Below are 26,701 nucleotides of genomic sequence, written 5' to 3'. Positions count from 1 at the left end.
GGGTGATTTAATTTTGTTAGATATTATTTCGGTATGTAGTCAGGCTTTACTAAGATTCGTGCAGTCCAAACATACATTCGTTCATTTCCCATTCTTTTTCTTGATCATTGTAATGTTAGAAATCCATTCTGGGTATTGGACTTCTGTGATGAATCCAACTTCTTCGAGGTGATTCACCTCATTATTGATGATTTTATTTCTCTTAGGAGCTAACCTTCTTTGCTTTTGTTGTATCGATTTTACCTTAAGATCGGTTGTTAGCTGGTGTTCGCATATTTCACCTACAATAGATGTGATGTGATGAACCTGTAAACCCAAAATATGAACCGTACAGATGACCAATGGTGCCCTTCGCAGGTATTTCCTACCTTTGACATTATGAGAATCAAGCTTAGACATTACTGTCTCCTCATTAAAATAGGTCAGAGCGTGAGTTTACCACAAATTTGTCATCCATCCCTTTTACAATTACACCAATGCAAGTAGTTTCATGATGCATGAAGCAGAAACAACTTTCATGCTCTACGGTTATTTGTAAAATGATGGTACACTAGTGCTCGAGCATATATAAATCTTCTATGCGTTAAAATCAGGTAAGTATAAGATATGTGGAGAGTGTGCCACAAACTTGCCATCTCTTCTTTTAATAGTAGTTACACCACTGTAGGAGATTCCCACATCCAAATGCATGAATCAGAAAACAACTCACATCCTACAATCATGATATACTCGGTGCTTGACCATATAATCTCCTATATAATACTATGTAAATGTCAAAATCATAAAACATACATCAAAATATAATATTAAAATATAAGTGGTTCGAACCCCCACATATGTATTCTGATAATTTAATTTAAATTTCCTTTCTCAAAACTTGAGTGAATGTAATTTTCTTCTATGAGTGGAGTTGACATCCCTCAAATATTAGAAAAAATTAAAATATAAACAGTATTATATAAAATTTAATATAAATTTATCTCAATAATTGTATAATTGTAAATATCATGAGAAATAGTCTCATAATATATATATATATATATATATATATATACTCTCACACACTCTAAAGAGTAAAGAATACTATTAGACGACTATCCCAGCAAGTACAACGATCATATGACAATCGAATATTGGTCAATGTTTCTTAACTAAATAATTTTAGAACAAATAGCCCGGGATAGCAACGCCCTTGTCATCATTTTGTCAAATTGTATATAACTTATGTTTCATTTGTATAGAAGGTTTTGTGTGACAAGTCGGTATTGTAACTATATAAATTGCTCGAAAATTGTAACTTATATGTGCTACGGAATATTTTTTTTACCAAGAATTCTTACAAATGAACTTCTTCATGCCGTTTACTGAAGATGTTGCCTTCATCCCATCAGTCTAGCAGACAGGCAGCCTCAAGCAGTACGTTCTTTTAAAAATTATATAGCCAGGTAACCAATAATTCTCCAATGTCAAGAAAAAAAGTTTAGAATTTTCTATCTATTTATTTCTTTTTCTTTCTCGCTTTTGCCTTCTTTTCTTTCCTGCGGGTAATGTCCAACATTTCAGTACAATAAAATTAGTAAATTAAATACAACAAACGAAAACAACCTTTGGAGACATCTCAGGATAAGAAAATGTAGTTCTCCAGCCTCTGAACATGCGCTTCCTCTTCAAGAGCCAAACATTTTAATGCGATCAAAGTCGATAAAGAAAGTGCGGATTTCCATAGGAGCAAGTTCTACCACCAGCGTTGCAGGATCAACAGGCCCTCCCCTCACTACCTTAGTTTCTTCTTCGGCAGAGCCCTCTACTTTCCAAGCTAACCTCTTTTTCTCCATTGTGGCTCTTTCTTGATTGGCAGACAAGTTCATTTCTGTCACTTTACTTATCTGAAAAGAAAAGGGAAGTGGAAGTGATATGAAAAATTTTGACATGCTTGTTGGTTAAAAATATAGGTTTACAATCATGCATGCGCTGCCTTTACCTTCTTGTTTGGAAAGAGCTTCTTGAGTTCCACACTTGTCAATACAGAATAGTCCTTGTCCTCTCCAGTCTAAAACAAGAATGCAGAAGAAATTCTAATATCATGAATTTGCAGATCGGAAAGCAGTAGATGATAAAACCCAAGACAGAATATATTAGTATTGAAATGTTGTGCATTACTCAGTTCCCAGATTTATGAAGAAAAATCAAAGGTTGAAAAGGAAATGCCACCAAATTTGCGGATCAAAATATGACAGAAGTTCCTGATACAGGTATAATACCATTACAGCCAATACTTCTATAATATTAAAAAGGTTTGAAAGGGATGAGACCTCATATAGATGAGCCAACCGAAGGAGCACTTGTCCATTCTCAAGTTCCTGCAATATTCAGAAACAGAAAAAATATAAATCCAGACACCTAAAGCAAATAAGTAAACGCAGTGATATGTTATCAATCAATTGCATCTCATTAACCCTTCCAAAGATTATTGAGGAGCCACTTTTATAAATCGTTTGCAAGGCATATGTACACTTACCTGGAGGGTTATTATAGCAATATTACTGGGCAAATTGTAGAATGAATCAATTCCCGAAAAAGTTGACACGTGTGAATTCATCCAATTATCTCCATCCTGCAAAAGGTCAAACAATCAACAAAACATTGAAGGCCCTTGCAATTGAGTCAATTTTCAAGTTTCACTTCACCTGTTCTGTGAAGGCTAAGAGAAGGGGAGAATATATCTCCTGGCCAACCGAGCGACGCCAATTGGCACCTTCTCCCAGGTGGTCAATTCTTAGATAAAATTTTCCTTGAATCTGCAAAATGGTAACACATAAGAGGTTGCTGCTTTGCAGAAGTAAATCAGAGAAGAGAAACAGAAAATTTGGATTTTAAAAATTTGTCATAACAATTATAGAAAGCACAATAATGGATGTGCAGGCCGCTTTATTATCCGAGTGATATGTTCCATTCTGACACTTTAACACCAAGTAGCAATCAGTTTAATCAAAAACCCTTCTCATGCAACCAATTAGAACAAGAAAAAGAATTTCTTCATCCACTTGGAGTGTTGGCTGGCCTAGAACAAAGATTAGGTGATGCTTTTAATCTCAAAGAACAAAGAGAGACAGTAGCGTCTCTTCTTACCATCCTATTTTAGGTTTTTTAGACCTGGAATGTTTTAATATGTAATTGGTTTCAGTGCTTATATAAAAATAACAAGGAGAAGATTCAAAGTAACCTATGGAAAGCACTTGCATCAAGTGCACAAGGGACCGCCAAACAACCGCTAGAGGTTGATAGATAAAATGTTAGTTTATTATTCATAGCAACATGTAACTGACTGGAAAGGAAGGATGATCACGACAACCCTTGTTTAACAGTCGTTGAGAAGATGAGTTGGAAAGGCATACTTACAGTTAAACCTTCACATTCATTTTGGACACAGACTGTTTCATTTAGTACCTCACCAACACCTCTGACGTCATCATGAAGCAGCCTCCTTTTTTTATTTGAAAAAAAAAAAGATAGTCAGAGATCATGAAAACAAGCAATCTTGGTTCTGCAACCGACATGCTGCAATAATTATAACAAAATGTAATGAAAGGTCTCACAAACCTGTGAAGCATCAATTCTATTTGACCATCCACTAAGCTGGATCCTCCGACTGATCGATCCACCAACAATGAGAGTTCTGCATTGTCATCTTGCACGTAAATTCCAAGATTAACCTAGAGTAAAGTTCAGAAAAGGGAAAGAGAAATGTTTCAGTTGCATGATAGGGAAATCTATCACATTTACAGGATTTCAGAACAGAGAGAGCAGATATTCTGCAAAAGATATGTATATTTACAAGAATAAGTTGGAACGTAGTTAAAAAGATAGATGAAAGATGGAACATTGACATGAAAAGACATACAGGGTAGTAGTTTCCAGCAACTAGTTGGTTCACTTGTAGGTCCCAGTCTGTCCTGAAATCTCGAATCTGCAAATCGATTAAGCAATGGCATTGGACAATCATGAAAAAAAATTAATAGCAAAGATAAATTCCTAAGTGAGACTTCAAATTTTAAGTTTCCATTGTCTTAACACTTCTTCTATAAACAAACTTCCATTTACTTGATACAAATTTATTGAATCCAACTTTTAAGAATTCTTGCTAGCAAGATGAGAACGTGGGAGTTAAGTACCAAAGATTTAATATTATTAGTGTTATCAAAGATTTAATATTATCAGTGTTGACGCTGAATTCTGGTCAATTAAAAAATTAAATAAATGGGACGATACAAAAAATGTACGTGGTTCAGCACTAGGCCTACATCCACGGGAATAGAAGGCAACTTTCACTATTCAATGAGAATTACAATGAGTTTTTTTTTTTTTTTGTACTTAGCTATTTTCCTATATATTTTCTTATTCCTTCTATGTATTAAGAGCTCACTATTTATAACACAATTTTTTGGTATCCCAAGTAGTGGGTAACTTCTTGTTTTGATTGATTTTCACCACTTAATTAGAGTTTTATCCGAAGACTATATTTATCTCCTTCTCAAAGTGGGTTTTCGAAGTTTCTAAATTTTTCCTCCATCATGACAACAGCTAGCATATATGCTTCGTGTTTTAGATGACTTTGCTGCAGCATGCTTCTCGCATGCATGCTTTCTGCTCCACTTTACTTTGCTCCAGCATGCTTCCTACGTACATGCTTCCTACTCCACTTTACTTTGCTCTAGCATACTTTTTTCTCCTGACAACCGTTGTCTCCTAACTCTTTGAAACTTGACTTTCAAAGTTAAAAAGAAGCTAACTCCTTACATATATATATTCGTCGTCATTGAAGGTTTTTCTTCTATGCAAAGACCATCTCTCGTCTTTTTTAAGTCTCGGTCATTTGAATCCTTAGTGAGTATCTATTGTTTTTTAATTAATCCCTTGACATCGTTAATTAACATATCAACAATGGCTTCAAATTCTAAGAGTTTCTCTGATTTTATTCTTTGTGAATACTCTAAGGAAGATTATGATTACCAACTTGTAAATAATCAACCACTCATTGTAAATTTTGCCTCTACTTTTTTTTTTTCCTTCTTCCACTTCTATTGGCTTGAGCATTGATGAAGAGGATAACCACATGGATGAAATGTCAATTAAATCTCTTTGGATCTCCTATAGAATACCATGTTCTAATTCTCTCGAAAGGGCCAGAGAAAATAAAAAACCTAGCCATCCTCCTCCAAAAGCTGTCACCACACATCCAAACTTTTTTACACATGGTGTTACACTTCATTTCCATCATTACCTTAGATACATGCCTAGTAACTTTAAGTGTGCTCCTACTCAATTGAGCCAACTTGTCTGGCCATGATAGGCATGTACGTTCTTTGGAAGCAAAGAAACCTTCCTGGCCCAACATTCCAACCAATTTCAATTGTTTACCAACTCATAAGCATTCCTAACCCCAACAGAGGCCCTCTTGTTAAGGGTTGATATTATGTGCATTTTTAGCCTAAACTTCCTCCTTTAATTATCGAAAATAAATCTTCTAACGTATCTTGAAAAGACTCCTGATTTTTCATGACATAAACCCCGAGTGCTGGGTCCGAACTCATTTTGGTGTCCCAGGTAACTATTTAGGTGATGTTTTAATATATCATTACGGCTGCAATATCTCTCTTTCTTTTTTTTTTTTTGGGTGACATGGAACAACCCTTCTCCTCTTTCTATTATACTTGATGATAAAAAAGCTCTGTTGCTAAACTTCCTCAATATTTCAGCAAAATACAGATTTTGGAAATATCTTTCCCGACTAAGTTTTTTATCAACATTCAGTTTCATCTTCCCTGCTCATCTTTTAGCTTCTATTATACTTGATGATAAAAGAGCTCTATTGCTAAACTTCCTCAATATTTCAAAAGAATACAGATTTTGGAAATATCTTTTTCGACTAGGTTTCTTATCAACATTCAGTTTCATCTTCCCTACTCATCTTTAACTTCTCATAGAAGTAAGCTCTTAATTTATATTAATACTTTCAATAAAACGATAATGTCATGCAATAACACATTATTTTTTTCTTTTTTAATTATATCTTCTGATGATAATGGTGCTCGTAAAAAGAAGAAAATTAATAAGAATCCTCTTTTTAAAATCAATAGAAAACTAAATGATAAGTTTATTTTTTCATAGAACGGGCCGTCTTCTCAAGTGGCTACTATTACCTATCAATTTCAGCAAGAATCCTTGCTTCCACCCATCATTAATGTGGCTGCATATCCACAACCAAGCTCTCATTCTGCTTCTGCCACTACTAATGTTCTGCCTTCTGCATCTTTTCCATCATATCCCAGTCGAGGGACCTTGTCTACAGTCGTAACTTTTGCAGTTGAAATTTGAAGATTTACTTGATCGAGAGATTTAGATAAATCTTGAATCTGAGATTGGGATTGAGCTTTTAGATTATCGTAATATGCTTTTAGCTCGGCCACACCGATTTTTTCCTCATTTAAACTCTCCTTTGGCTCAACAATATGCCTTTCAAAGGCCTGTCCTAACTCAAATAGAGTATTTCTTTACAACATTAAACTTTTAATTTTCTTCCTAGGTGCCTCGATGGCTCAACTAAGTTGCTGTTGAATAAATAGAAGTCAAGAACCAACCTTATTGGAACATTAAGCATAAGGCAACAAAAACGTACCTGACAAATATTAGCTAGCATTACGTTAGTTGGGTTACAATTCTCAATATGCCTTACATTGTTAAAAGAAATATACCGAGACCAGAGTTGGTTGAAAGAGTTAAGATATGTCTGGGAAGGATCCTCCCAAGTAAAGCTTGGTAAATCTTCAAACAAAGGCAAGGTCCTTCGGTAGGGATCTAGTGGAAAAGATGTAGAAGCTTGAACATAAGTAATAGCAAAAGCAAACCAAGAGTTTGCTGACAGTGGATATGCAGCCATATTAATAGTGAGTGGAAGTACGGATTCTCGTTGAAATTAATACGTAATAATAACCACCTGAGAAGACGACCCCTTACATGAAAAAATGGACTTATCCTTTAGCTTTCTACTAATTTTGACAAGAGGATGCTTATCAATCTTTTTTTTTTTATGGGTATCATCATTTCTAGAAGACATAACTAAAAAAAAAAATGATATATGTATTATTACATGACATTACCGTTTTATTGAAAGTATTGATATAAAGAAAGAGCTCATCTTTAAGAGGAGCTAAAAGATGAGTAGAGGAGATAAAACCGAATGTTGATAAAAAAACCCAGTTAGGAGAAATAATCCTGACATCTGTATTTTGCTGAAATATTAAGGAAATTTAACAATAAATTTTTTTCATCATCAAGTATAATAGAAAGAGGAGGAGGATTGTTCCACGTCGCTACAAGAAACAAAGAAGAGAGACAGTGTAGCCACAGAATGATGTATTAAAACATCATCCTAGACAGTTACATGAGCAATAAAAATAAGTTCGAACTTGACACTTGAGGTTTGTGTCATGAGAACTCCCAAATTCTCAATCTCTATTAGTGAAAAATCATGACTCTTTCCAACACCTGTTGAAAGATTTCTTTTAGATAATCAAAGAAGGAAATTTAGGATAAGATCGTACATAATACCAACTCTTAACAGGAAGGCCTCTGTTGGGGTTAGAAATGCTCATGAGTTGGTAAAACAATTGAAATTGTTAGAATGTGGGGTCAGGAAAGTTTTTTTGCTTCCAAAGAATGTCATGCCTATCATGGCGCGTTAGACAAATGATTTCAATTAAGTAGGAGCACACTTAAAATTACTAAGCATGTATATAAGGTGAGGGTAGAAAGGAAATTTAATACCATGTGTAAAAAAGTCTAGATGCATGGTGATAACCCCTGAATAAAGAAGAGTAGATTTTTTATTTTCTTTGACCCTTTCGAGAAAATGGAATAAAGTATGTCATAGAAGATTTAAAGAGATTCAAGCGACATTTCATTCATGCAATTCAAGTGACCCTCTTCATCAATGCTCCAGTCAATAGAAATAGAAGAAAAAAAAAAGGAAATAAGAGCAAAATTTACAACAGGTGATTGATTATTTTCAGTGTGATAATCATCATCTTCTATAAGGTATTCATAAAGAACGGAGTCAGAGAAACCACCATAATCTAAAGATATTGTTGATACGTTAACTAACGATGTCAAAGAAAGAGTTAAAAAACAGCAAAAACTCACCAAGGATTCAAGTGACTTAAACTTGAAAAAGAAGAGAGATGATTTTTGTATAGAAGAAAAACCTTCAAATCTGGAGCAAATAAAGTGGAGCAAGAACCATGCATGGGAGGCATGTTGGAGCAAGGTAAAGTGAAAAAAAAGCATGTAGGAAATATGTTGGAGCAAAGTAAAGTGAAGCAAGAAGCATACACGCGAGAAGCATGCTGGAGCAAAGTGATTTGAAACACGAAGCATATATGCTAGCTATTGTTATAATGAAAGAAAAATATAGAATCTTCAAAAGTTTACTTTGAGAAAAAGATAGATATTGATTTCGTAACTAGGTGATAAAAACCAATCAAAACAAGGAGTTACCCACAACTTAAGATACCAAATATTTGTGTTATAAATAGGTAATCCTTGATACATAGAGGCATAAGAAAATATATAGGCAAATAGCTCGGAACAAAAAGAAAAAAAAATTGTTCTAATTCTCATTGAATAGTGAAAGTTACTCTCAATTCCTGTGGAAATAGGTCAAGTGCTAAAACACATAAATTTTCTTTGTTTTGTCTTTTATATTGTCCTGTTTATTTAATTTTCTAGCTGACCAAAAATCAGCATCAACAATCAGGAGTATAATACAACCTGAATTATGATTAAAGGTATGTTTGAGAGTGTAGTGTTGTGACTATTAATCTTGTGGAATAGAATCACTAGTTGTCAAAAACACTTGCATGTTTTGTGATCAAAACTGATTATATTCCACAAGAGCTATCTGACAACTAGTGGTGGTATTTCAAGTGATGATAATAGACACAAACAGTTCACAATAATCTAAGCGAGTGAGTGGTGGGTGGTTGGCATCAGCTGCCAATAAAAGTGGTTGTTCACCTAACACTTTAATTTTCGTGTTTTCATAATTAGCAGAGATAGTTACTGTCAAGAAGTTAGGATTTTTCAGTTAGTTTGAAAGTCTTATCAGAATAAAGTTTTAGATAATTAGTTTAGTTTTAAAGTCTTATCGGAATAAAGTTTTAGATAATCTTTTTTTTAAATTCAAGTTTAGATAAGTATCCTACAGTTAGGGGATATCTATTAGGAGTTTATTTTCTACATTCTATTTAAGTGTAACTTGTAGAATGAATGGAATAAGGAAAATAGTATTTTCAGACTCTAAATATTTACATGGTATCAGAGCAATGAATATTTAGAGGTCTATTTTTCAATGGTGAAAACTGCCATGACTGGAGCTACAAAGAGCTCATCGGCATCTACCGCCGAAAATGATGATAGTAACACCACAACTCCTCAGCCGCTGTTGCAGCAGTCTGAATATAACCAGGATAGCTCTTCTTTGCAACTAACTGTTCATAAATTGAATGGAAAAAATTACTTAGAGTGGGCACAGTGTGTTAAGTTGGTAATTGATGGAAAGGGAAAGCTGGGGCATTTGACTGGTGAAGTAACAAAACCAGCTGCTGGAGATCCTTCTCTTCCGACCTGGAGATCAGCAAATTCAATGGTTATTGCGTGGTTGATAAACTCAATGGAGGCTAGGATTGGTAAGCCTTATCTGTTCTTACCGACAGCCAAGGCGGTGTGGGATGCAGTCCGAGATACCTATTCTGATTTAGAAAATTCATCTCAGATATTTGAGTTGAAAACTCGACTGTGGCAGTCGAAGCAAGGTAATCGGGAGGTCACAACTTACTATAATGAACTGTTGATACTTTGGCAAGAATTAGATCTTTGCTATGATGAGCAGTGGGACTGCTCGAGTGATAGTGTAAGGTATAAGAAGATGTTGGAAAATGACAGAGTATATGTGTTCTTGGCTGGGCTAAACCGTGATTTAGACGAAGTGAGAGGCAGAATTCTGAGCAGGAAACCCCTTCCATCTATTCGAGAAGTGTTTTCTGAGGTAAGAAGAGAAGAAGCACGACGGAATGTCATGCTTAATGATGTTAAAGCCACCAGTGAAGTAGAGAGTTCAGAGAGTTCTGCTCTTGTTTCAAAGGCACCTGAACCTGATGGAGATCGAAGGAATTCAAAGAAACCTTGGTGCGACTTCTGTAAAAGGGCTTGGCATACAAGAGAAACTTACTAGAAGCTACATGGCAAGCCTCCTCATGTGAAGAAGAAACAAGGAGGTGATGGACGAGCCTTCCAAGCTACTTCAAATCAAGAGCAATCAGGTTCTTCAGAGTCATCACCTTTCACCAAGGATCAATTAGAGCACTTGTATAAATTGTTTCAATCCTCATCCGTCAATTCATCTACTCCCTCTTGTTCATTAGCTCAAAAAGGTGATTATCTTTCTGCTGCCCTTGTTTGTCATCATTCGAATCCTTGTTCTTGGATTATCGATTCAGGAGCAACCGATCACATGACAGGCTCTCCATCTTTGTTTTCTGCCTATAAGCCATGTGCAGGAAATCAAAAAATTAAGATCGCTGACGGATCCCTTTCGGCTATTGCTGGAAAAGGGTCTATCATTCTTTCTTCCACTCTCACGCTTCATAATGTTCTACATGTTCCTAACCTATCTTGCAATCTTTTGTCTATTAGCAAATTAACTCGACCTGAACTGTTGTGCTAATTTCTTCCAAAATCATTGTGAATTTCAAGATTTGACCTCGGGGAAGATGATTGGCAGTGCTAGACAAAGTGGGGGGCTGTATTTCTTTGAAGAAGTACCAAGTTTGAGACGACAACCTCCACGTACTTGTTTCAATTCTGTTTCTGCTATTAATAATCACAATGAAGTTTTGTTGTGGCACTTTAGGTTAGGCCATCCTAGTTTTCAATATTTGCAATATTTATTTCCCAACTTGTTTGCTAATAAAAGTTCTTCTTCCTTTAAATGTGAAATTTGTGAATTAGAAAAACATCATCGTGCATCATTTCCTTCCCAACCCTACAAAGCCTCAAAACATTTTTCTGTGATTCATAGTGATGTTTGGGGACCTAATAGAATTTCTACATTAACAGGAAAAAGATGGTTTATTACCTTCATTGATGATCATACCCGTATTTCTTGGGTATATTTAATGAAGGAAAAATCAGATGTGGGAATGATTTTTAAAACTTTTAACAACATGGTACAAACTCAGTTTCAAACTAAAATTCAAGTTTTCCGAACTGACAATGGTAAAGAATACTTTAACAAGTTTTTGGGAGATTATTTTGTGGAAAATGGCATATTTCATCAAAGTTCATGTACGGATACCCCCCAACAAAATGGAATTGTTGAACGCAAAAATAAGCATCTCCTTGAAGTTGCTAGATCCTTACTTTTTACAACTCAAGTTCCTATGTATTTGTGGGGGGAAGTTGTACTCACCGCTGCTTATTTGATAAATCGAATGCCTTCAAAAGTTCTACAATTTCAAATTCCATCTGATTTCTTTAATCAATGTTTCTCTACCTCAAGAATTTCAGTCACACTTCCGCCCAAAATATTCGGTTGTGTTGCTTTTGTCCATATTCACAACCAGAATCGGGGCAAACTTGCTCCAAAGGCTAGAAAATGCATTTTTGTTGGATATTTTCCAACACAAAAGGGTTATAAATGTTTTGATCCTATTTTAAAAAAAATGTTTGTTACCATGGATGTTACATTTTTTGAAAAACGAAGATATTATGTAGATAATCATCTTCAGGGGGAGAATAGGAGTGGAGATTCTATCTTTAACACTATTCACCTAAAAACCCCTTCTATTTCTTCTGTGCTAGACTCACTCCGTCCAGAAAAAAGTCTCGAGGCTGCCATACATGAACCTAATACTGTCGTACATGTTCCAAACACTGCTTTACCTGGTTCTACCATTCTTGATCCCATATTAGAACCTAATGCACCCGAACCACAAGAAAACCTCACTAAATCTGATAATGTAAATGCTAATCAACCTGGACAGCCTTCTAATGTGCCATTAGAACCAGATTGTGTGCAAGACAGGGTAATAAACAACCTGAGTTTATTGTTTACTCAAGAAAGGGTACTAATCAAAGAAGAGAGAACCCTACTTTGCAGCAAGGCCATGATTCCAATCCAAGGTCAAATCAGACTCCTTCCTCAGGTAATTCTAATTCTAATCCTTCTTGTGAGTTAAATTCAACTTCTCAGGTTCTTAGTGATCTGAACATACCTATTGCTCTAAGGAAAGGTACTAGAAGTTGTGCCAAATACCCATTGTCTAACTTTGTTTCGTATCACAACCTATCACCTCCTTTCTATGCATTTACCTCACAACTTTCTAGTGTAAAAATTCCAAAGAATGTACAGGATGCTCTAAGTGTACCTGAATGGAAGGCAGCTGTCCTTGAAGAGATGAATGCTCTTGAGAAGAATCAGACTTGGAAGGTGGTCAATTTGCCTAAAGGGAAGTCAACAGTTGGCTGCAAGTGGGTATTTACTGTCAAATACAATTCAGATGGTTCACTTGAGAGATACAAGGCTCGCCTAGTGGCAAAGGGGTTTACTCAAACCTATGGGATTGACTATTCAGAGACATTTGCACCAGTAGCAAAGTTAAACACTGTACGAGTTCTCTTGTCTATTGCTACAAACCTAAATTGGCCATTACAACAATTGGATGTGAAAAATGCATTTCTCAACGGGGATTTAAAAGAGGAAGTATACATGGATCCTCCTCCTGGTTTCTCTGAAAAATTTAGGTCAAATGTGTGCAAGTTGCAAAAGTCCTTATATGGTCTCAAATAATCGCCTAGGGCTTGGTTTGAGAAATTTACTACAGCTGTGAACAGACAAGGTTACAGACAAAGTCAGGCTGATCACACAATGTTCACTAGAGTTTCAGCTAAATCACTGTGCTTATAGTGTATGTGGATGACATTATTCTTACTGGAGATGATTTAGTTGAAATGAACAGATTGAAGCAATGCCTAGCCACTGATTTTGAAATCAAGGACTTAGGTGCCTTGAAATACTTTCTTGGAATGGAAGTTGCTCGTTCCAAGAAAGGTATAGTTGTCTCACAAAGGAAATACATCCTTGATTTATTGAAGGAAACTGGAATGAGTGGCTGCAAACCAATTGATACACTTGTGGGGTACAATCTAAAATTAGGTGAAGGAGAAAAAGCTTTAGTGGATGCACGACGATATCAGAATTTGGTGGGAAAACTTATTTACTTGTCTCATACTAGACCAGACATCGCTTTTGCAGTCAGTATAGTAAGTCGCTTCATGCATCATCCTCGGGAAGAACATCTTGAAGTTGTTTACAGAATTCTTAGATATCTAAAAAGTACTCCAGGAAAGGGACTTTTGTTTAGAAAAACAGAGAATAAAGAAATTGAGGTATACACTGATGCTGATTGGGCAGGTTCAGTTACAGACAGGAAGTCTACTACTGGCTATTGCACTTTTGTATGGGGTAATTTAGTGACTTGGAGGAGTAAAAAACAAAATGTGGTTGCACGAAGTACTGCTGAAGCTGAATTTAGAGCTATGGCACATGGGCTTTGTGAAGTATTGTGGCTAAAACAAGTTCTAGAGGATTTGAGAAGACCTATAGTTCTACCTATGAGGTTATACTGCGACAACAAAGCAGCAATCAGCATTACACATAACCCAGTGCAACATGATAGGACCAAGCATGTTGAAATTGACCGTCACTTCATCAAGGAGAAACTTGAGAATAAGATTATCTGCCTATTGTTTGTTCCAACAAAACAACAAACAGCAGATATCCTAACCAAGGGACTCCTCAAAACTAACTTTGGACATCTTGTCAGCAAGTTGGGAATGATTGACATCTACGCACCAACTTGAGGGGGAGTGTCAAGAAGTTAGGATTTTTCAGTTAGTTTGAAAGTCTTATCAGAATAAAGTTTTAGATAATTAGTTTAGTTTTAAAGTCTTATCGGAATAAAGTTTTAGATAATCTTCTTTTTAAATTCAAGTTTAGATAAGTATCCTACAGTTAGGGGATATCTATTAGGAGTTTGTTTTCTACATTCTATTTAAGTGTAACTTGTAGAATGAATGGAATAAGGAAAATAGTATTTTCAGACTCTAAATATTTACAGTTACAAACATGCCCTAACCGAAATATACTATAGAATGGCAACATACCCTTTTAATGAAGTCACGCCCGTTTGAATCTGTGTAGAATGTTTTGTTGGTCATCAAGCTTGTTGTAATCTGAGTTGTGATTTCTTTACCAATCCCATCATCTAGAGGTATGGGTCCAATCTACAATCATGATCATAAATTTTAAAAAAAAATAAATCCATAAAGAACTTCTCAACTGTTTAATCAACAGAAGATAAAAGACTGTCAGGTTTTTAAGAAAAAGAGGGATTAACTCACAGTGAACTCAAGTTCAGCATGCTCCTTTCCCTTGTATACCCTTGTAATCTGTGTACGAGGCAGCATTTATTACTGAAAGTATGAGAAACAAGAGCATTTGGAAAGTAAAAAAAATTCCAAATCCATGTTCGTTCATATTTTTGCTCAAATGTAAAATTTTATGTGAAACAGAGCATATATATCTCCATCAAGATTCAATACAACTCTGTTATCTCATTGCTCTCAATACGGCACCAAAGAGAACACTTGAGCTTTTCCACATCACCTACAAAATTACGAGGCAAAATGACAAAGTACATAACCATGATTGGCACAGGATCAAAGGGGCAAGAACCGATACTTTCACCAAGTCTACAACACGAGATGTAAAAGAGAGGAACTTAAACATGAACTGATGTCAAATTCCCAACAACAGCTGCTCACATGAAAATCAGACCAATACACAAACTTTCAATAATAAATGTAGACACAAGTCTTTGGTGTCCACCCTCATATTTTGGAATTTAATACGTGCAGCTTGTTTTTCATGGAGCTCAATGCCGTTACCAAGCTTTTGATTCAGGCTCATTCAAGAACTTATTTTTCAAGTCCTAGTCCCCAATGTCAGAGCAAAAGCTTAAATGATCACCATATAATGCCAATTTCCATTTTCTTTCTTCTTTTGCATCAAGCATTCGTTGCATTATATATAACATTGAAAGATACGTAAGAAGGTTCTATGTCAGAAGTTGTTGAATCAAAATATGAAGTCTTTTTTACCTGCGATATCCAAGGACTGAGCTGCTGATGCACTTCATCCAACAAAGGACCCCGCACAATGGTTAATTGAACCTAAACATAAGTTTCCATTTCTGCTCAATCACTCAATTTTTGGCAAGTAACAAAGACACGGTGACAGGTTTAAAGTATCAGAGTAAAAATTTTACCAAATAAATTACAACAATACCTGGCTCTCCGAATTTATGGAAAATGTATCATTCGGACGGAAAACATATGCACCAGATGCCTTCAACAAATACCCAGAGTTGTTAGAACACTAGCCACTCTCGCAATATTTTTCTTTCAACCATAAACGACTCTTAAAATCTAATGACAATATGAAAACAGCACAGGGCAAAAAAAGGTTAAAACAATGTAACAAGCTTTTCCATTTAGAGATTTGACTACCTGAGGATCTTTATCAGTTCCATCATTTCCAGAATAATAGCTATATGATTGTCCAGCAGATGCTGTCACCTTCATCATTGATTACATAAGACAATAAGTGTTATTGTTACAAAATCATCAATGTAGAAATTATAAAATTACAGAAAAGTTATCCCAGAAAGAAAGAGAGAGAGAGAGAGAGAGAGAGACACCAAAAAAAGGCATTACGGCCTAGCTTTACTAGGTCGAAAGAAAAACCAAGCAACCGAAAAATTATCATACTCTATCATATCAAACAACATTAATGGAATGAGAGATTTGCATGAGTGAATAAGCATCGAGTTTCAATTTTATTTTATTTTATTTTTTTGGTTTACTATCAAAAAAGTCTATCAAACAGTTCCTCAGAAAACTGGAGCATCAAGAATACTTTTACCTTATTTCGGTTATTTACATAATGAGTAAGTTTTCCTTCATCTGCAGAATATAGAAGCCTTAGATTTCCTTGGCCAACTTCAATGCTATTACTTGTGCTATCTTCTGATGTGTAGACCATTGAAATGGTTGAGCTAGGACCTTTAGTTGAAAAAGTGAAACAAAAATAATATTGATAGACAATGGTCAGTAACTTGAAGACTTTCCCATATGTTCATCTTCACTGGAAGGTAGTAATACACCAAAGACATGTCTAACCTGTTGGTTTTGCAATTGAGACAGTGTATGTGCTGAAACCAAGAGGTGGTACTGATGCTGAAAATGCAAGCCAATATTTAAGTGTTTCACTTGGGGCTTTACCCAAATATGCTTTAACATAGCGATTTCTTATTCTCAGTGTGGCATTGGACAGAGGTAAGAGCTGAGATTCAACTGTTCTCCCACCAGAATCCTTAACAATAACCTTTTCAGAGGAGACCTGTAGCAATTTTAAGAAGCCGCATGTAATCCTGAAGAGATCATCAAACAACGAAAAGCGAGCTACAAAAGGATACACAATTTCTCTTTCATACAAGAAAACAAGAGACAAAAAAAAAAAAGGACAATCCATCAATTAACGAACAAAAAGAGAATATGTAGCTATAATAACAACAGCTGTCTTTGCAAATATATGGTATCTTTGAGTTAGATCAGACTTTGTGAAAAAGAGTTCTAAATTATCAACCAATCTGTCAATTACATCCGCACAGATGACCGTCATATAGCTAACAGTCGTAATTTTCTATTGAAAAGCATGCTATATCCCAACAACGCAATTGGCGTCTCCTATTTCTGCATTACTAACAATTCCGATCACATTTTAGGTAGGTCAGCACAAACAGGAGGACACAATAATGAAGCACTCACTGGAATTTGTACTACTTCCTCCCTCTTCCATCCCAGAGGATTGTAGATGACAACTACCTACAGTAAAAAAGAGAGAACAAGATGATAAACAGATTTGAAGAATCAACTTAGCACAAGAGAAATTAAACAATAAAACCCACTAATATCCATACCAGGCTTTTCCCATCGAACGAGACTGCTTCTGATGGAGGACAGTAACTTATATTAAGAAGCGGACACTGCCAAGAATTTCACATTACAGTATTCAGCAAAATAATCCATTTGCAATAGCTTTTCTCAAAAAAAAAAAATATATTAAAACAAATAGGTTGCCTACCAGACATGACTACGCTTCAGGAACATGTCTATGAGAATTTGTAGGTAAGTACAAGAACATGTATCTTCCTATCCAATCATCAAACATGACCCGATGCCCATGTCTACTTGCATATCACAAATGAATACTTAAATCTCTATATGCACTCCTTGATAATCACAAATTAATCTCTATATGTGCATCTGAACACTCATTATATGGAAAACCAGTTAACTTTGTGAAGCAATCTCATGCTAGATACCGTAAAGATGGAATAAGAGCAACTGCAAATGCTAACATCAGTAAACTAAGAGTTACATCATGTTACATATTTCCTTACAAGAGAACGAATATCACACAGCCTTACACAATGAGAAGTGATAAGATCGAAAGCAATTTAAACTCCACAGCAATATTTACCTGCTGAAAGTTTGCAACCGCTTTCTCCTGTCCAACACTTGATCTTGAGGCTGTCAAAAAGGCAAGTGAAGAGGCAACCAATTTCTCAGCCTGCAGAAGAAAAGATTAGATTTTCACATTGATACAACAGATGCTGGTATCTAAAATAATTTGTCTGAGATGTCAAAAGTGATATTCACCTCGGTATATCCTATAGAAATTCGCAAAGCATAATCAGCAGCAACATGCTGCCGTTCTGTACCGCTAACTGCATCATGATGCTGAGCAATTGCCAGAGCATCAGCCAAGGCATTTGTGTTTGGACCTGAACTGCTTTTTCCTTTAAGGAATTCTAATTGCCTTGCTGCCTAATTTCAGAGCGAAGAAAGACAGTTAGACCAATAAAACTTATGTTAGGCACAAATATAAAGCGGTAGGGACAGTTTAGTAATTTTAGGGGCAGGAGCAGTTTAGTAATTTTATTTATTCGTTAATTAATACTCAGGTATAAATAAGAGATTAAGGAGTCATTAGGATTTATGTTGAGTTTTGTCTAGTGTTATGAATAATTAGGAGTTTTGGGAGAGATTGACCTACCTCTCGAATCGTAGGTCAAAATTGTTCTTTCTTTTGATTCAATCAATAAAAATCAGCCCTAATTTAGCCCTAAGTCGGATCAAAGTGGTATCAGAGCAAGAATCTTGGGACAATGGCAGCAAAGAAGGTAGATGCGCTTGAAGAGAAATTGGAAGCGGAGGTTGGATCGATCAAGGCCACCATTGACAAGTGATTTAACACCGTTCAACAACAATTTTCATCTCTTGAAGCTATGTTGCTGAAATTGATGTAACTCCACCTTAACCCACTACTGGCAACATCGACGGGCCACGGTGGCGGGGCGGGAGAAGGATCCGGTGGTACGGAACCCGTGGTCAGCGGCGATGTAGAGGGCGGAGGGCCGAAAATGACCAATATAGCACAGCCATGGGCGATGTGTCACGGTGGATTTGGAGGCGGGGAGGTCAACCTAGGGGATTTGTAGCCTTGGAGAGCCTTTCCCGGCATCAGGCGCAGCGGAGGAAGCTGGGTCGCGGCTAGAGGAGGCGGCTTAGGGTTAGGAATCAGCGTTTCGGCACTTGACTGAGGGGCGCAAGAGTCAGGGATGGTCGGGTTTGGTGACTCGGTGGCGTTTGGGGGTGATCCACGGCCTGGACAGGCTGGATTTTGGGCTGGGCAGGGCTGCTTTGGGCCGGGGCAGGCTGGATTTGGGCCCGGGCAGAGAGGTTTTGGGTTTGGACAGGTTGGATTTGGGGGCGGATGGCCGGGAAGAGGGGTTTCCGGTGAGAGAGGGAGCGGTTATGACCGGAATGCGGCTGGGCAAGGGATTTCAGCCCAATGTGGGGCTGGGCAAGGAGAATTTTGGGCTGTGTCTTCAGGATTTGTGGAAACTATAGTAGATTTGGGAGGTTGGAGACCTCCAATGGTGCGAAATTGGGTAGGACAGACGCAATTTGGGGTAGATTCTAGGGTAAGGAAACTGAAAATGCCTATTTTTGAAGGCGAAGATGCCTATGGATGGGCATATAGGGTAGAGCGCTATTTCACCATCAATGGACTCTCAGAAAGGGAAAAACTGATGGCAGCAGCATTCTGCTTGGAGGGAAAGACCCTTGAGTGGTTTTAATGGCGAGAACAATCACAACCATTGAGGTCATGGGGTGAATTTAAGGACCAGCTGTTGGAGAGGTTTCGGACCACTCAAGAGGGAGATTTGCATAAACAGTTTTTTGCTCTGACCCAGGAGAAAACGGTCATGGAGTATAGGGAGAAGTTTGAGTCGATATTGGGCGTCTAGGGGAAATCCTAGAGGCAGTATTGGAAGGGAATTTTATGAAGGGACTGAAGCCAGAAATCCGACCCTCTCTACACTTGCTAAGGCCAAGAGGGTTAGGGGAGTCAACGGAGTTAGCCTAGATGATTGAGGATAAAAACACAACAGAACGGGTTAATAGGAGCAGTTTAGTCAATTTTTCATGCCGAAACAGCACACCATTGGTAGGACAGACAACCCAGTCTTTGGGGTTTGAGCGAGAGTTCCAAAGCACACCATCGAGAGGCCAAAAAATGCAGATGATGGGGTTGCAAAGAGATTCCCAAAGGGATCGGGTTAGTGGGCAAAGACCGGGGATGACTTCAAACGCCTCACGGAGACAAAGATTCAGGATAAGAGGGCGAAGGGGTTGTGTTTTCAATGCAATGAGAAATTTTCACTGGGGCATCAATGTAAGGATAAATCACTACAAGTCCCGACTATGTGTGATGAGGAGGAAGGCGTGGAAGAAGCCGAGGAAGAAAAGACAAGATGTCTTTTTGGTAGTTGAGTAATGTTAGACCAATAAAACTTCTGTTAGGTGCAAACATAAAGGGGCAGTTTAGTAATTTTACAGGCAGGGACAGTTTAGTAATTTTATTTATTCGTTAATTATGGCTTAAGTATAAATAAGAGATTAAAGAGTCATTTAGGGTTTATGTTGAGTTTTGTCTAGTGATATAAATAATTAAGAGTTTTTTGAGATATTGACCTACTTCTCGAATTGTAGGTCAAGATTTTTTTTTTATTCAATCAATAAAAATCAGCCCTAATCCTAAGTCCTATCAATGATATAATGTCATAACATGTGTGCCCACCAGAAGAAACACTTAGTTAAGACAAGGAAGCGACCAATATCTTACAAGATAGTAACCACTCATCATTCTGACATAGCCCTTAAGGGCTGGCCTACTAGTAAAGTAGCCTGTCCAATATGCGTTTGGATGATCTGCATACCTGAAAAATAGTATTTCATTCTATAACCAAGGTTTGGAAAAAATGACAAAATCCTCTCTAAAGCCAAACATCAAAATTACAATATCAGACTTACGGGAAGAAATCTTCAGTTTTGAGGGGCCACTCCTCATTTGCAGCATTTTTTGCATCAGTGTATATGGATGGAGTTGAATACAGAGCATTCACACGCCCGTCCTGAGAGAGTTTCTCAACAGTAAAAGATTTTAGTAACTCAAAATGAGATTAGAGCTCTAAAACAGTGGAGATAAAGATCAAATGAACTACAAACAAGAAGCCACATAAAAAAATAATAATAATAAATGTCTAGATTTGTCTTCTTAATGCATTCGTTGCCAATAAGGATTCTAAAAGTTGAGTACCTTATTAACATAATGAATGAACTTGTCCATTTGTCTGAACCATGAATTTGCATACTGGTAGCGAAAATCTGTCCCCATCAACCACATTATATGATTTGTCCTGGTTACATTGGCCTACACATTTAAATAGAAATAAACAAGATCATTCTCAACCATTAAGTTTAATCACAGAATTAGAACTTAAATACTTCCACAGGGCATAAGCTTAAGCTTTTTGGATTGAGCGAACTTATAATGGCAGCATGGCTAGGTTGAACTATGGGTGTTTGGCTCAAAATTTCCATATTTCAATAGTTAAATTAGAATAAGTCATGCTTGTGTTTGTTGTTATAAGTTTGCTAGTGATTATGTTCAATATATTTTCTTTGCATTTGATTGAGCTTTCAAGAGCTTATAAACCGTCGTTGGACCGTCGCCCATATGCTTAAGCTTTTGGGTTGAGCAGTTACCTAATCCACAACAGATTTAAAACTAGCATCTACAGTAAAAAAAGAATAGATATTCATTCCTAGATCTTACCTGAGCTAAAGCAGCGGCTACAAAGTCATTAATTCGCTCTTCAACATTATAGTCAAAAAGAAGAACGTCATCCTTCAACCAGAAAAAGAAAAAAAAAAAAAAAGATCATGTGAATAGAATGATAGAGGAGAAAATAAAGATTATCGTTTGGATCTTTTACAGAAATTCACCTGAATGGGAGGGGATACATCATTAATTTCAAATGTGAAACCATCAGGAGGGTCATAGTGCCTAGGAAATATACCAGTGAAAATCTGCACGCCAATTTAACAAAGCTAGAAGTCAACACTCAGAAGTATTCTTTGAGATATCATAAGGGGTAGCTCTATCTCCGAAAATCATCAGCACTCAAGACCAAAAGGAAAGAAAGGCAAAAGTAAAACAGGCTATGAACCCAACCTGAGATGATGAACCAAGAGACTTGGAACCCCGCCATACAACCTCAAGATTCTTCTCCTTAAGTCTCTTAGCTCGATCTTGGTAATCGATTCGGGCAAAATACAAAGAGTCAAATCCTAACTACAAACAAAAAAACGAACACATAAGTAGGAGCCAATCATTATCCCTCGTGAAATATCTATCATTGACATCCTAACTAGTATTATAGAAGATTTTCAAGACAGTCATGTTGATACAACACAAAAAGAGTTACTAAAAATGTAGAGAAGAATGAAAAGAAAAACCAAATGTAAACTTTTGTATTTCTGAAAGATATACTACCTCTGCGCCTAGCAAGTAGGCTTGAACAGCAGAATGTCCGAAAGGGTCAATCTGCCAACCAACTCGAGGAAGCTTTCCAAAACTATCTTTGATAAACCAATGCCCCAGAGTTGTCTGATCAATCATGTCAATGTAATGTGGAGATGCCTCATCATGCATGCACATGCCCCCGTTTCTTAAAAAAATATAAACAATCAAAATCAAAATTAGCCATAAAATCAAGAATTCCAATCCAAGCCTGAGGGTTACTCTTATTAGTCAAACATACATAAATTCAAGTTGACCCGAATCAACGAGTCCCTTGACTTTAACTTTCATTGCCTTACTTTGCTGCCTCCACCATCTTTGAAAAAAAGCCTTAAAAAATCAAAATCAAAGTCAGTCAAAGCAAAAATTAAATTTCTGTGTATGTATGAAAAATAAAAAATGGATACCATTTCAACATAGATGAACTTGCGATTCTTGTCCTCGAACAATGCTGAAATAACAGAATCCAACACGTTCTGTACACATGCTCCCTGTTATTATATAGGCTCAAGATCAATTAACAGTTAAAAAGTTAAAAAAAGCAAAAAAGAAAAAGAAATTAAAACACTGAAACATACTCGAATCGAATTGTTAGCGCCAACGTAGTACTGATCAACGGTCTTCAACCAACCAACGTCATCGTGGGAGTGAGGAACCAAATGAACATTGATTTTGTCGGGGACGATTCCAGCCGTTGTATTGTAAGCTATGTACTCTGACTTTCCGTTGATGACTCCCGCCAAAATGGTGGCGATTGTTAGCGCGATCGCAGTGATGGACATGGTTGTTAGTTCTTACAGCAGAAGAGAAGAGAAGAGAAGAGAAGAGAAGAGAAGAAGAGACTGAGCTCTATCTCTAGCTGAGTTGTACTTGTGTTCAGATTGGAAGTGGAATTATTAACAGTGTTCAGGGAGTTGGTGTTTCACAAGTTGACATAAGTGAAAACATATGGACGTTGAATGGTTGTTTTTTTTTTTAAAAATAATTTGTGTGATCTCGCTTGTGAGGAAAGGGTGCTGCTGCCTGCAATCGTGTGTGTGAAGACTAAAGAGGCGTGTACACTGAGACTGAGCGACAGCGACAGCGACTGATAATGAAAACGAAAGTGATGATGACTGATTATAAGGATGAGGCACTGTTGTAATAATTTTATTATATAGTTTTTATTTTAATGTTAGACTATATTTAATATAAATTATTATTCTTAAGTTAAGATCTGCCCTAAACTTAAATTACTTCTTGTTATTAAAAAAAAATTAATAAAAACAGAAACAACCAAATCAGAGTTTGCATAATTATTTTATGTCACCGTGCTAAGGCCTAAGGACTCTTCTTATCCAATCCATTATAAACTGTTTTATTTCACTCTACACTCTACCCAATCAAAAAAAGGACAAAAAAAAATGTTGTAGCTACTCAAACACCACTTAATAGTCTTAAGTCTTATTGTTATTTTTAAATTTTTAATTATATTTTTTTTTTTTTTTGCTCCAACTTCCTTTTACATACAAACATTCTATTACCAATAATAAAATTCATGACAGTTTGAAATATTTATATGTACTTTTTAGTAATTTTGGTTAATAGTGGAATATAATTTAAATGAAAATTACTGTTGGGGTTTAAAGAGACAAAGTGAGGGGCTTCACTAGTATAAATAAAGAAATAAATAATACCCAGTTGCTAGCCCAAGATGACATGTTCGGTAACAAGACTACCTCTAATTCTCTATTCCAATCGAAAGTTTTATGTTTAACCACAAAACCCTAAAAATCCCAAATTCAAATAACAGGCGACAACAATGGAAGACAGTTTCAAATTGCGAGTCGACAGAGTGTTCGGCTCTCTTTCAACGTCAACGTCTGAAAACCTAAACTCTCTCTGGTCTCTAACAGACGACGAAATCGAGAGGAAAGAATGGAACAGGGAGAAAGACGAGCTGGAGACGGAAGCCGGGCCGAACGCGTGCCTCGGGAACCATCGAGACAAGAAGCCGGACAGCTGGCTCGGCGAGGAGCTGGAGAAGGATATTTTAGACTTGGACGATGGTTTAGATGAGGAAGAAACGCAGGCACGTGACTCGCTAGGTTCCTCGAGTCGGTCTGCACCGCCTGCTAGAGAAGAAGATTATAACGATGAAGAGTGGGAGATTAAGTCTAATATTGGCGCGGATTGTACGCTTGATAACGAGGTAATTATAATTTCTCTTTTACTCTTTATAGAATTTTTTTTCATACGCACTTATTCATTTTAATTATCCGGTTTATATAATAATGTAAAATATTTTTAAAAAAAATAAAATGATGATTTTAAAACACTAGAGGTTGGAAAGTTAATATTGTCAATGCTGTGATTGCTTGAGGAATTGGCATAGTGAACTGGTTTGGCTTTGATTCTTGATTTTAGGTTAACTCATCTTTAAAACATCCGCGTGAGATGAAGAATAATTTCTGTTTTTTAAATATTCTTGTAGTGTGGAATCATTTAGGATAAACAATCTAATTATTTCAGACTTCTGATTTTAGTCAAGTATGTCTCTTTCTCAAATTAGGGTGCAATCAATGCTGTAAAATCATAAGTTTGTTGGTGCGCTACCACAGTTTAAAATATTAAAACAATCACTACATTCATCTTACTTGATTGATATGACACACGCATATTATACATTCATCTTTCTTGATTGATATGACACACATGTATAGCTTCAGAGTCAAAAGAAAGAATTTTTTTTTTTTAATATTTCTTGTTTACATTATGCAATGAATGAACAGAAATATAATTATTTATGCATTTCTACATTTTACAGGTTTGTTTAGAAAAAGAAAAAGGAAAAATATATATATGAAGGTTTTATAACATGAATCTGTGATTTCTGTTATGTAACTGGAGATCATCTTGTGCAGGAAGAGGAAGATCAATATGACAAAGTGGCTATTGGCAAGGAAAAGCCAACAGATCGCTTATATATGAAGGATATAAATGATTATGAGACAGATGCTGATTTGTTCAATGAGCTACCTAACTTATTGTCAGAAGCCACTAGGGATCCACGGGCCAATCATGTTGCTGCTAAAATTCGTCTCAAAGAAGATGCAGAAGCTGCTAAGAAAATTGACTCTTTACGGGTCTCTGAGAAAGACACACATTCGGATGTGAATGCTTACGTTAACACATCTGAGGATGTTACTTTGAAACCAATTCTGAAGAGGGGAGATTCTTCAGACTCAAGGCCACAAAAACGTGTGCGATTTGATTCTGCTTGTAAAGACAACTCTGAACATAAAGATGAATTTGGTGGAAAAGCTGAAGAGGATGAAGCTATGGTTTCAAATCTAGCATTTCCTTTACCTGCAGGTTATCCCTCTGGAATCCCAGATTACATGAGGAATCCTTCAAAATATACCCGTTATACTTTCGATTCAGATGACATGGATGATAAGTCTAATAGGCAAGCCTATACGGACTTCCTTAATATGGTAAAGAAATCAAAAACTACAGAACCAGAGCCAGAGGATGATTCATCTGATCTTACAAAAACAGTTACCTTCAGACCAAGAAGAAAAACTGGTGATGCTACAATGGCAGAAAATGATATGAAGTCAAAGCAAAATCAGGATAGCACCAGCAAGGACTGTGTGCACAGGAGAGGCATGCCAATCACTATTGCCGCTGAGGTTGCAGAAGATGAGGCATGCGCCATGGAGGAAGATGAACCAGAAACTGCAGCTAATAAAATACCTGGCTCACAGAGACCAGGACGCCAGTATCGGATGAGAGACAGGTCAGATATGGAGTAGTCTAGCAGAGCATGTGACAAATCTCTGACATTCGTATTGGCGTACCATTGTAACTTATCATGATTTCCTGAAGGTGTATCAGAATTTGTACATTTTGGTCAGTTTGTGTTGGGATGAATTTACCTCCTTTGTAGATTGATCTAAATTCCCAAATTATTTTAATCAGGGAATTGATCTTATTTGCTTTTTTTCTGGGGGATTCAATTGTTCATCTCACTGCGACTCTACAAAACACAACCTTACGGGCTACAAGCCCAATATCTGTTGAAGATCTTGTTCTGTCTTTTGAAAGAGACTGTATTACCCTCACCTGAAATAGATGCTGCTCAACAACTTACATTTTCTTCGACAATCTTATAAGAGAAATTTTATTAAATTTAGGATGGGTTTTGGCCAATTTGACGACGTATCAAAAAATGTTAATAATTCGCGATGATTTCTAATTGATAGCAAAACCATCTCATCCGACATTTATAAAATCAATTTTGAAGAATGAAATTTATATATCTAATTAAAATCTAATTATTACAAATATTTCAGAATGTAATTAATGAGTAAGCGTATCAATAGTCACTAACAAATTCTTACATCAAAATTTTGTATATCATTTAACATACAAGAGATGTGTCTCTTGAATGCTCACATGACATAGTTGGAGACTGGAGAGAACTTTTAAATTTTAGTTGTGCTCAGAGTTGGTTAAAATAAATAAATTATACTACACACCAGATTT

At 36.4% G+C, this 26,701-nt stretch overlaps 2 protein-coding genes across 3 annotated transcripts; one reads left to right on the top strand and one right to left on the bottom strand.

Annotated features, from left to right (window-relative positions):
* Positions 1–1,409: 1,409 nt before the first annotated feature.
* On the bottom strand, positions 1,410–23,211 carry LOC102623299 (alpha-mannosidase At3g26720-like). 2 transcript variants are annotated; one of them, XM_006468830.4, is made up of 29 exons: positions 22,750–23,207; positions 22,579–22,662; positions 22,413–22,501; positions 22,145–22,319; positions 21,824–21,943; positions 21,595–21,678; positions 21,425–21,496; positions 20,906–21,019; positions 20,620–20,720; positions 20,432–20,525; positions 17,899–18,066; positions 17,720–17,809; positions 17,157–17,222; positions 17,005–17,061; positions 16,357–16,576; positions 16,100–16,239; positions 15,685–15,753; positions 15,464–15,523; positions 15,277–15,348; positions 14,518–14,565; positions 14,281–14,400; positions 3,902–3,967; positions 3,601–3,713; positions 3,400–3,484; positions 2,688–2,798; positions 2,519–2,614; positions 2,313–2,360; positions 1,982–2,050; positions 1,410–1,886 (listed from the first exon to the last, which is right to left on the bottom strand). In XM_006468830.4, exons 1-29 carry the CDS (start codon positions 22,951–22,953, stop codon positions 1,668–1,670), a joined length of 3,054 nt encoding a protein of 1,017 aa, XP_006468893.2. In that variant the 5' UTR covers positions 22,954–23,207; the 3' UTR covers positions 1,410–1,667. The 2 variants fall into 2 exon arrangements, with proteins under 2 accessions (XP_006468893.2, XP_052290382.1); XM_052434422.1 differs by lacking the exons at positions 1,410–1,886; positions 1,982–2,050 and adding an exon at positions 2,081–2,243 and having other exon boundaries at positions 22,750–23,211.
* A 654-nt stretch (positions 23,212–23,865) lies between these two features.
* LOC102623791 (uncharacterized) lies at positions 23,866–26,235 on the top strand. Its single transcript, XM_006468832.4, has 2 exons — positions 23,866–24,362; positions 25,075–26,235. Exons 1-2 carry the CDS (start codon positions 23,973–23,975, stop codon positions 25,966–25,968), a joined length of 1,284 nt encoding a protein of 427 aa, XP_006468895.2. The 5' UTR covers positions 23,866–23,972; the 3' UTR covers positions 25,969–26,235.
* The last annotated feature ends 466 nt before the right edge of the window (positions 26,236–26,701 follow it).

The sequence above is a fragment of the Citrus sinensis genome, chromosome 2, assembly GCF_022201045.2.
Source record: "Citrus sinensis cultivar Valencia sweet orange chromosome 2, DVS_A1.0, whole genome shotgun sequence".
Taxonomy (NCBI): domain Eukaryota; kingdom Viridiplantae; phylum Streptophyta; class Magnoliopsida; order Sapindales; family Rutaceae; genus Citrus; species Citrus sinensis.
This window is presented reverse-complemented; position numbering and strand designations above follow the sequence as displayed.

Excerpts from the sequence above, each read along its gene's own strand:
- LOC102623299 (XM_006468830.4), bottom strand. The coding sequence starts at position 22,953 with ATGTCCATCACTGCGATCGCGCTAACAATCGCCACCATTTTGGCGGGA. Across the intron at positions 14,566-15,276 it reads TCAGTCCTTGGATATCGCAG|ATTACAAGGGTATACAAGGG; the intron begins GTAAAAAAGACT and ends CCTCGTACACAG. Across the intron at positions 2,615-2,687 it reads TCTTAGCCTTCACAGAACAG|GATGGAGATAATTGGATGAA; the intron begins GTGAAGTGAAAC and ends GACCTTTTGCAG.
- LOC102623791 (XM_006468832.4), top strand. The coding sequence starts at position 23,973 with ATGGAAGACAGTTTCAAATTGCGAGTCGACAGAGTGTTCGGCTCTCTT. Across the intron at positions 24,363-25,074 it reads ATTGTACGCTTGATAACGAG|GAAGAGGAAGATCAATATGA; the intron begins GTAATTATAATT and ends CATCTTGTGCAG.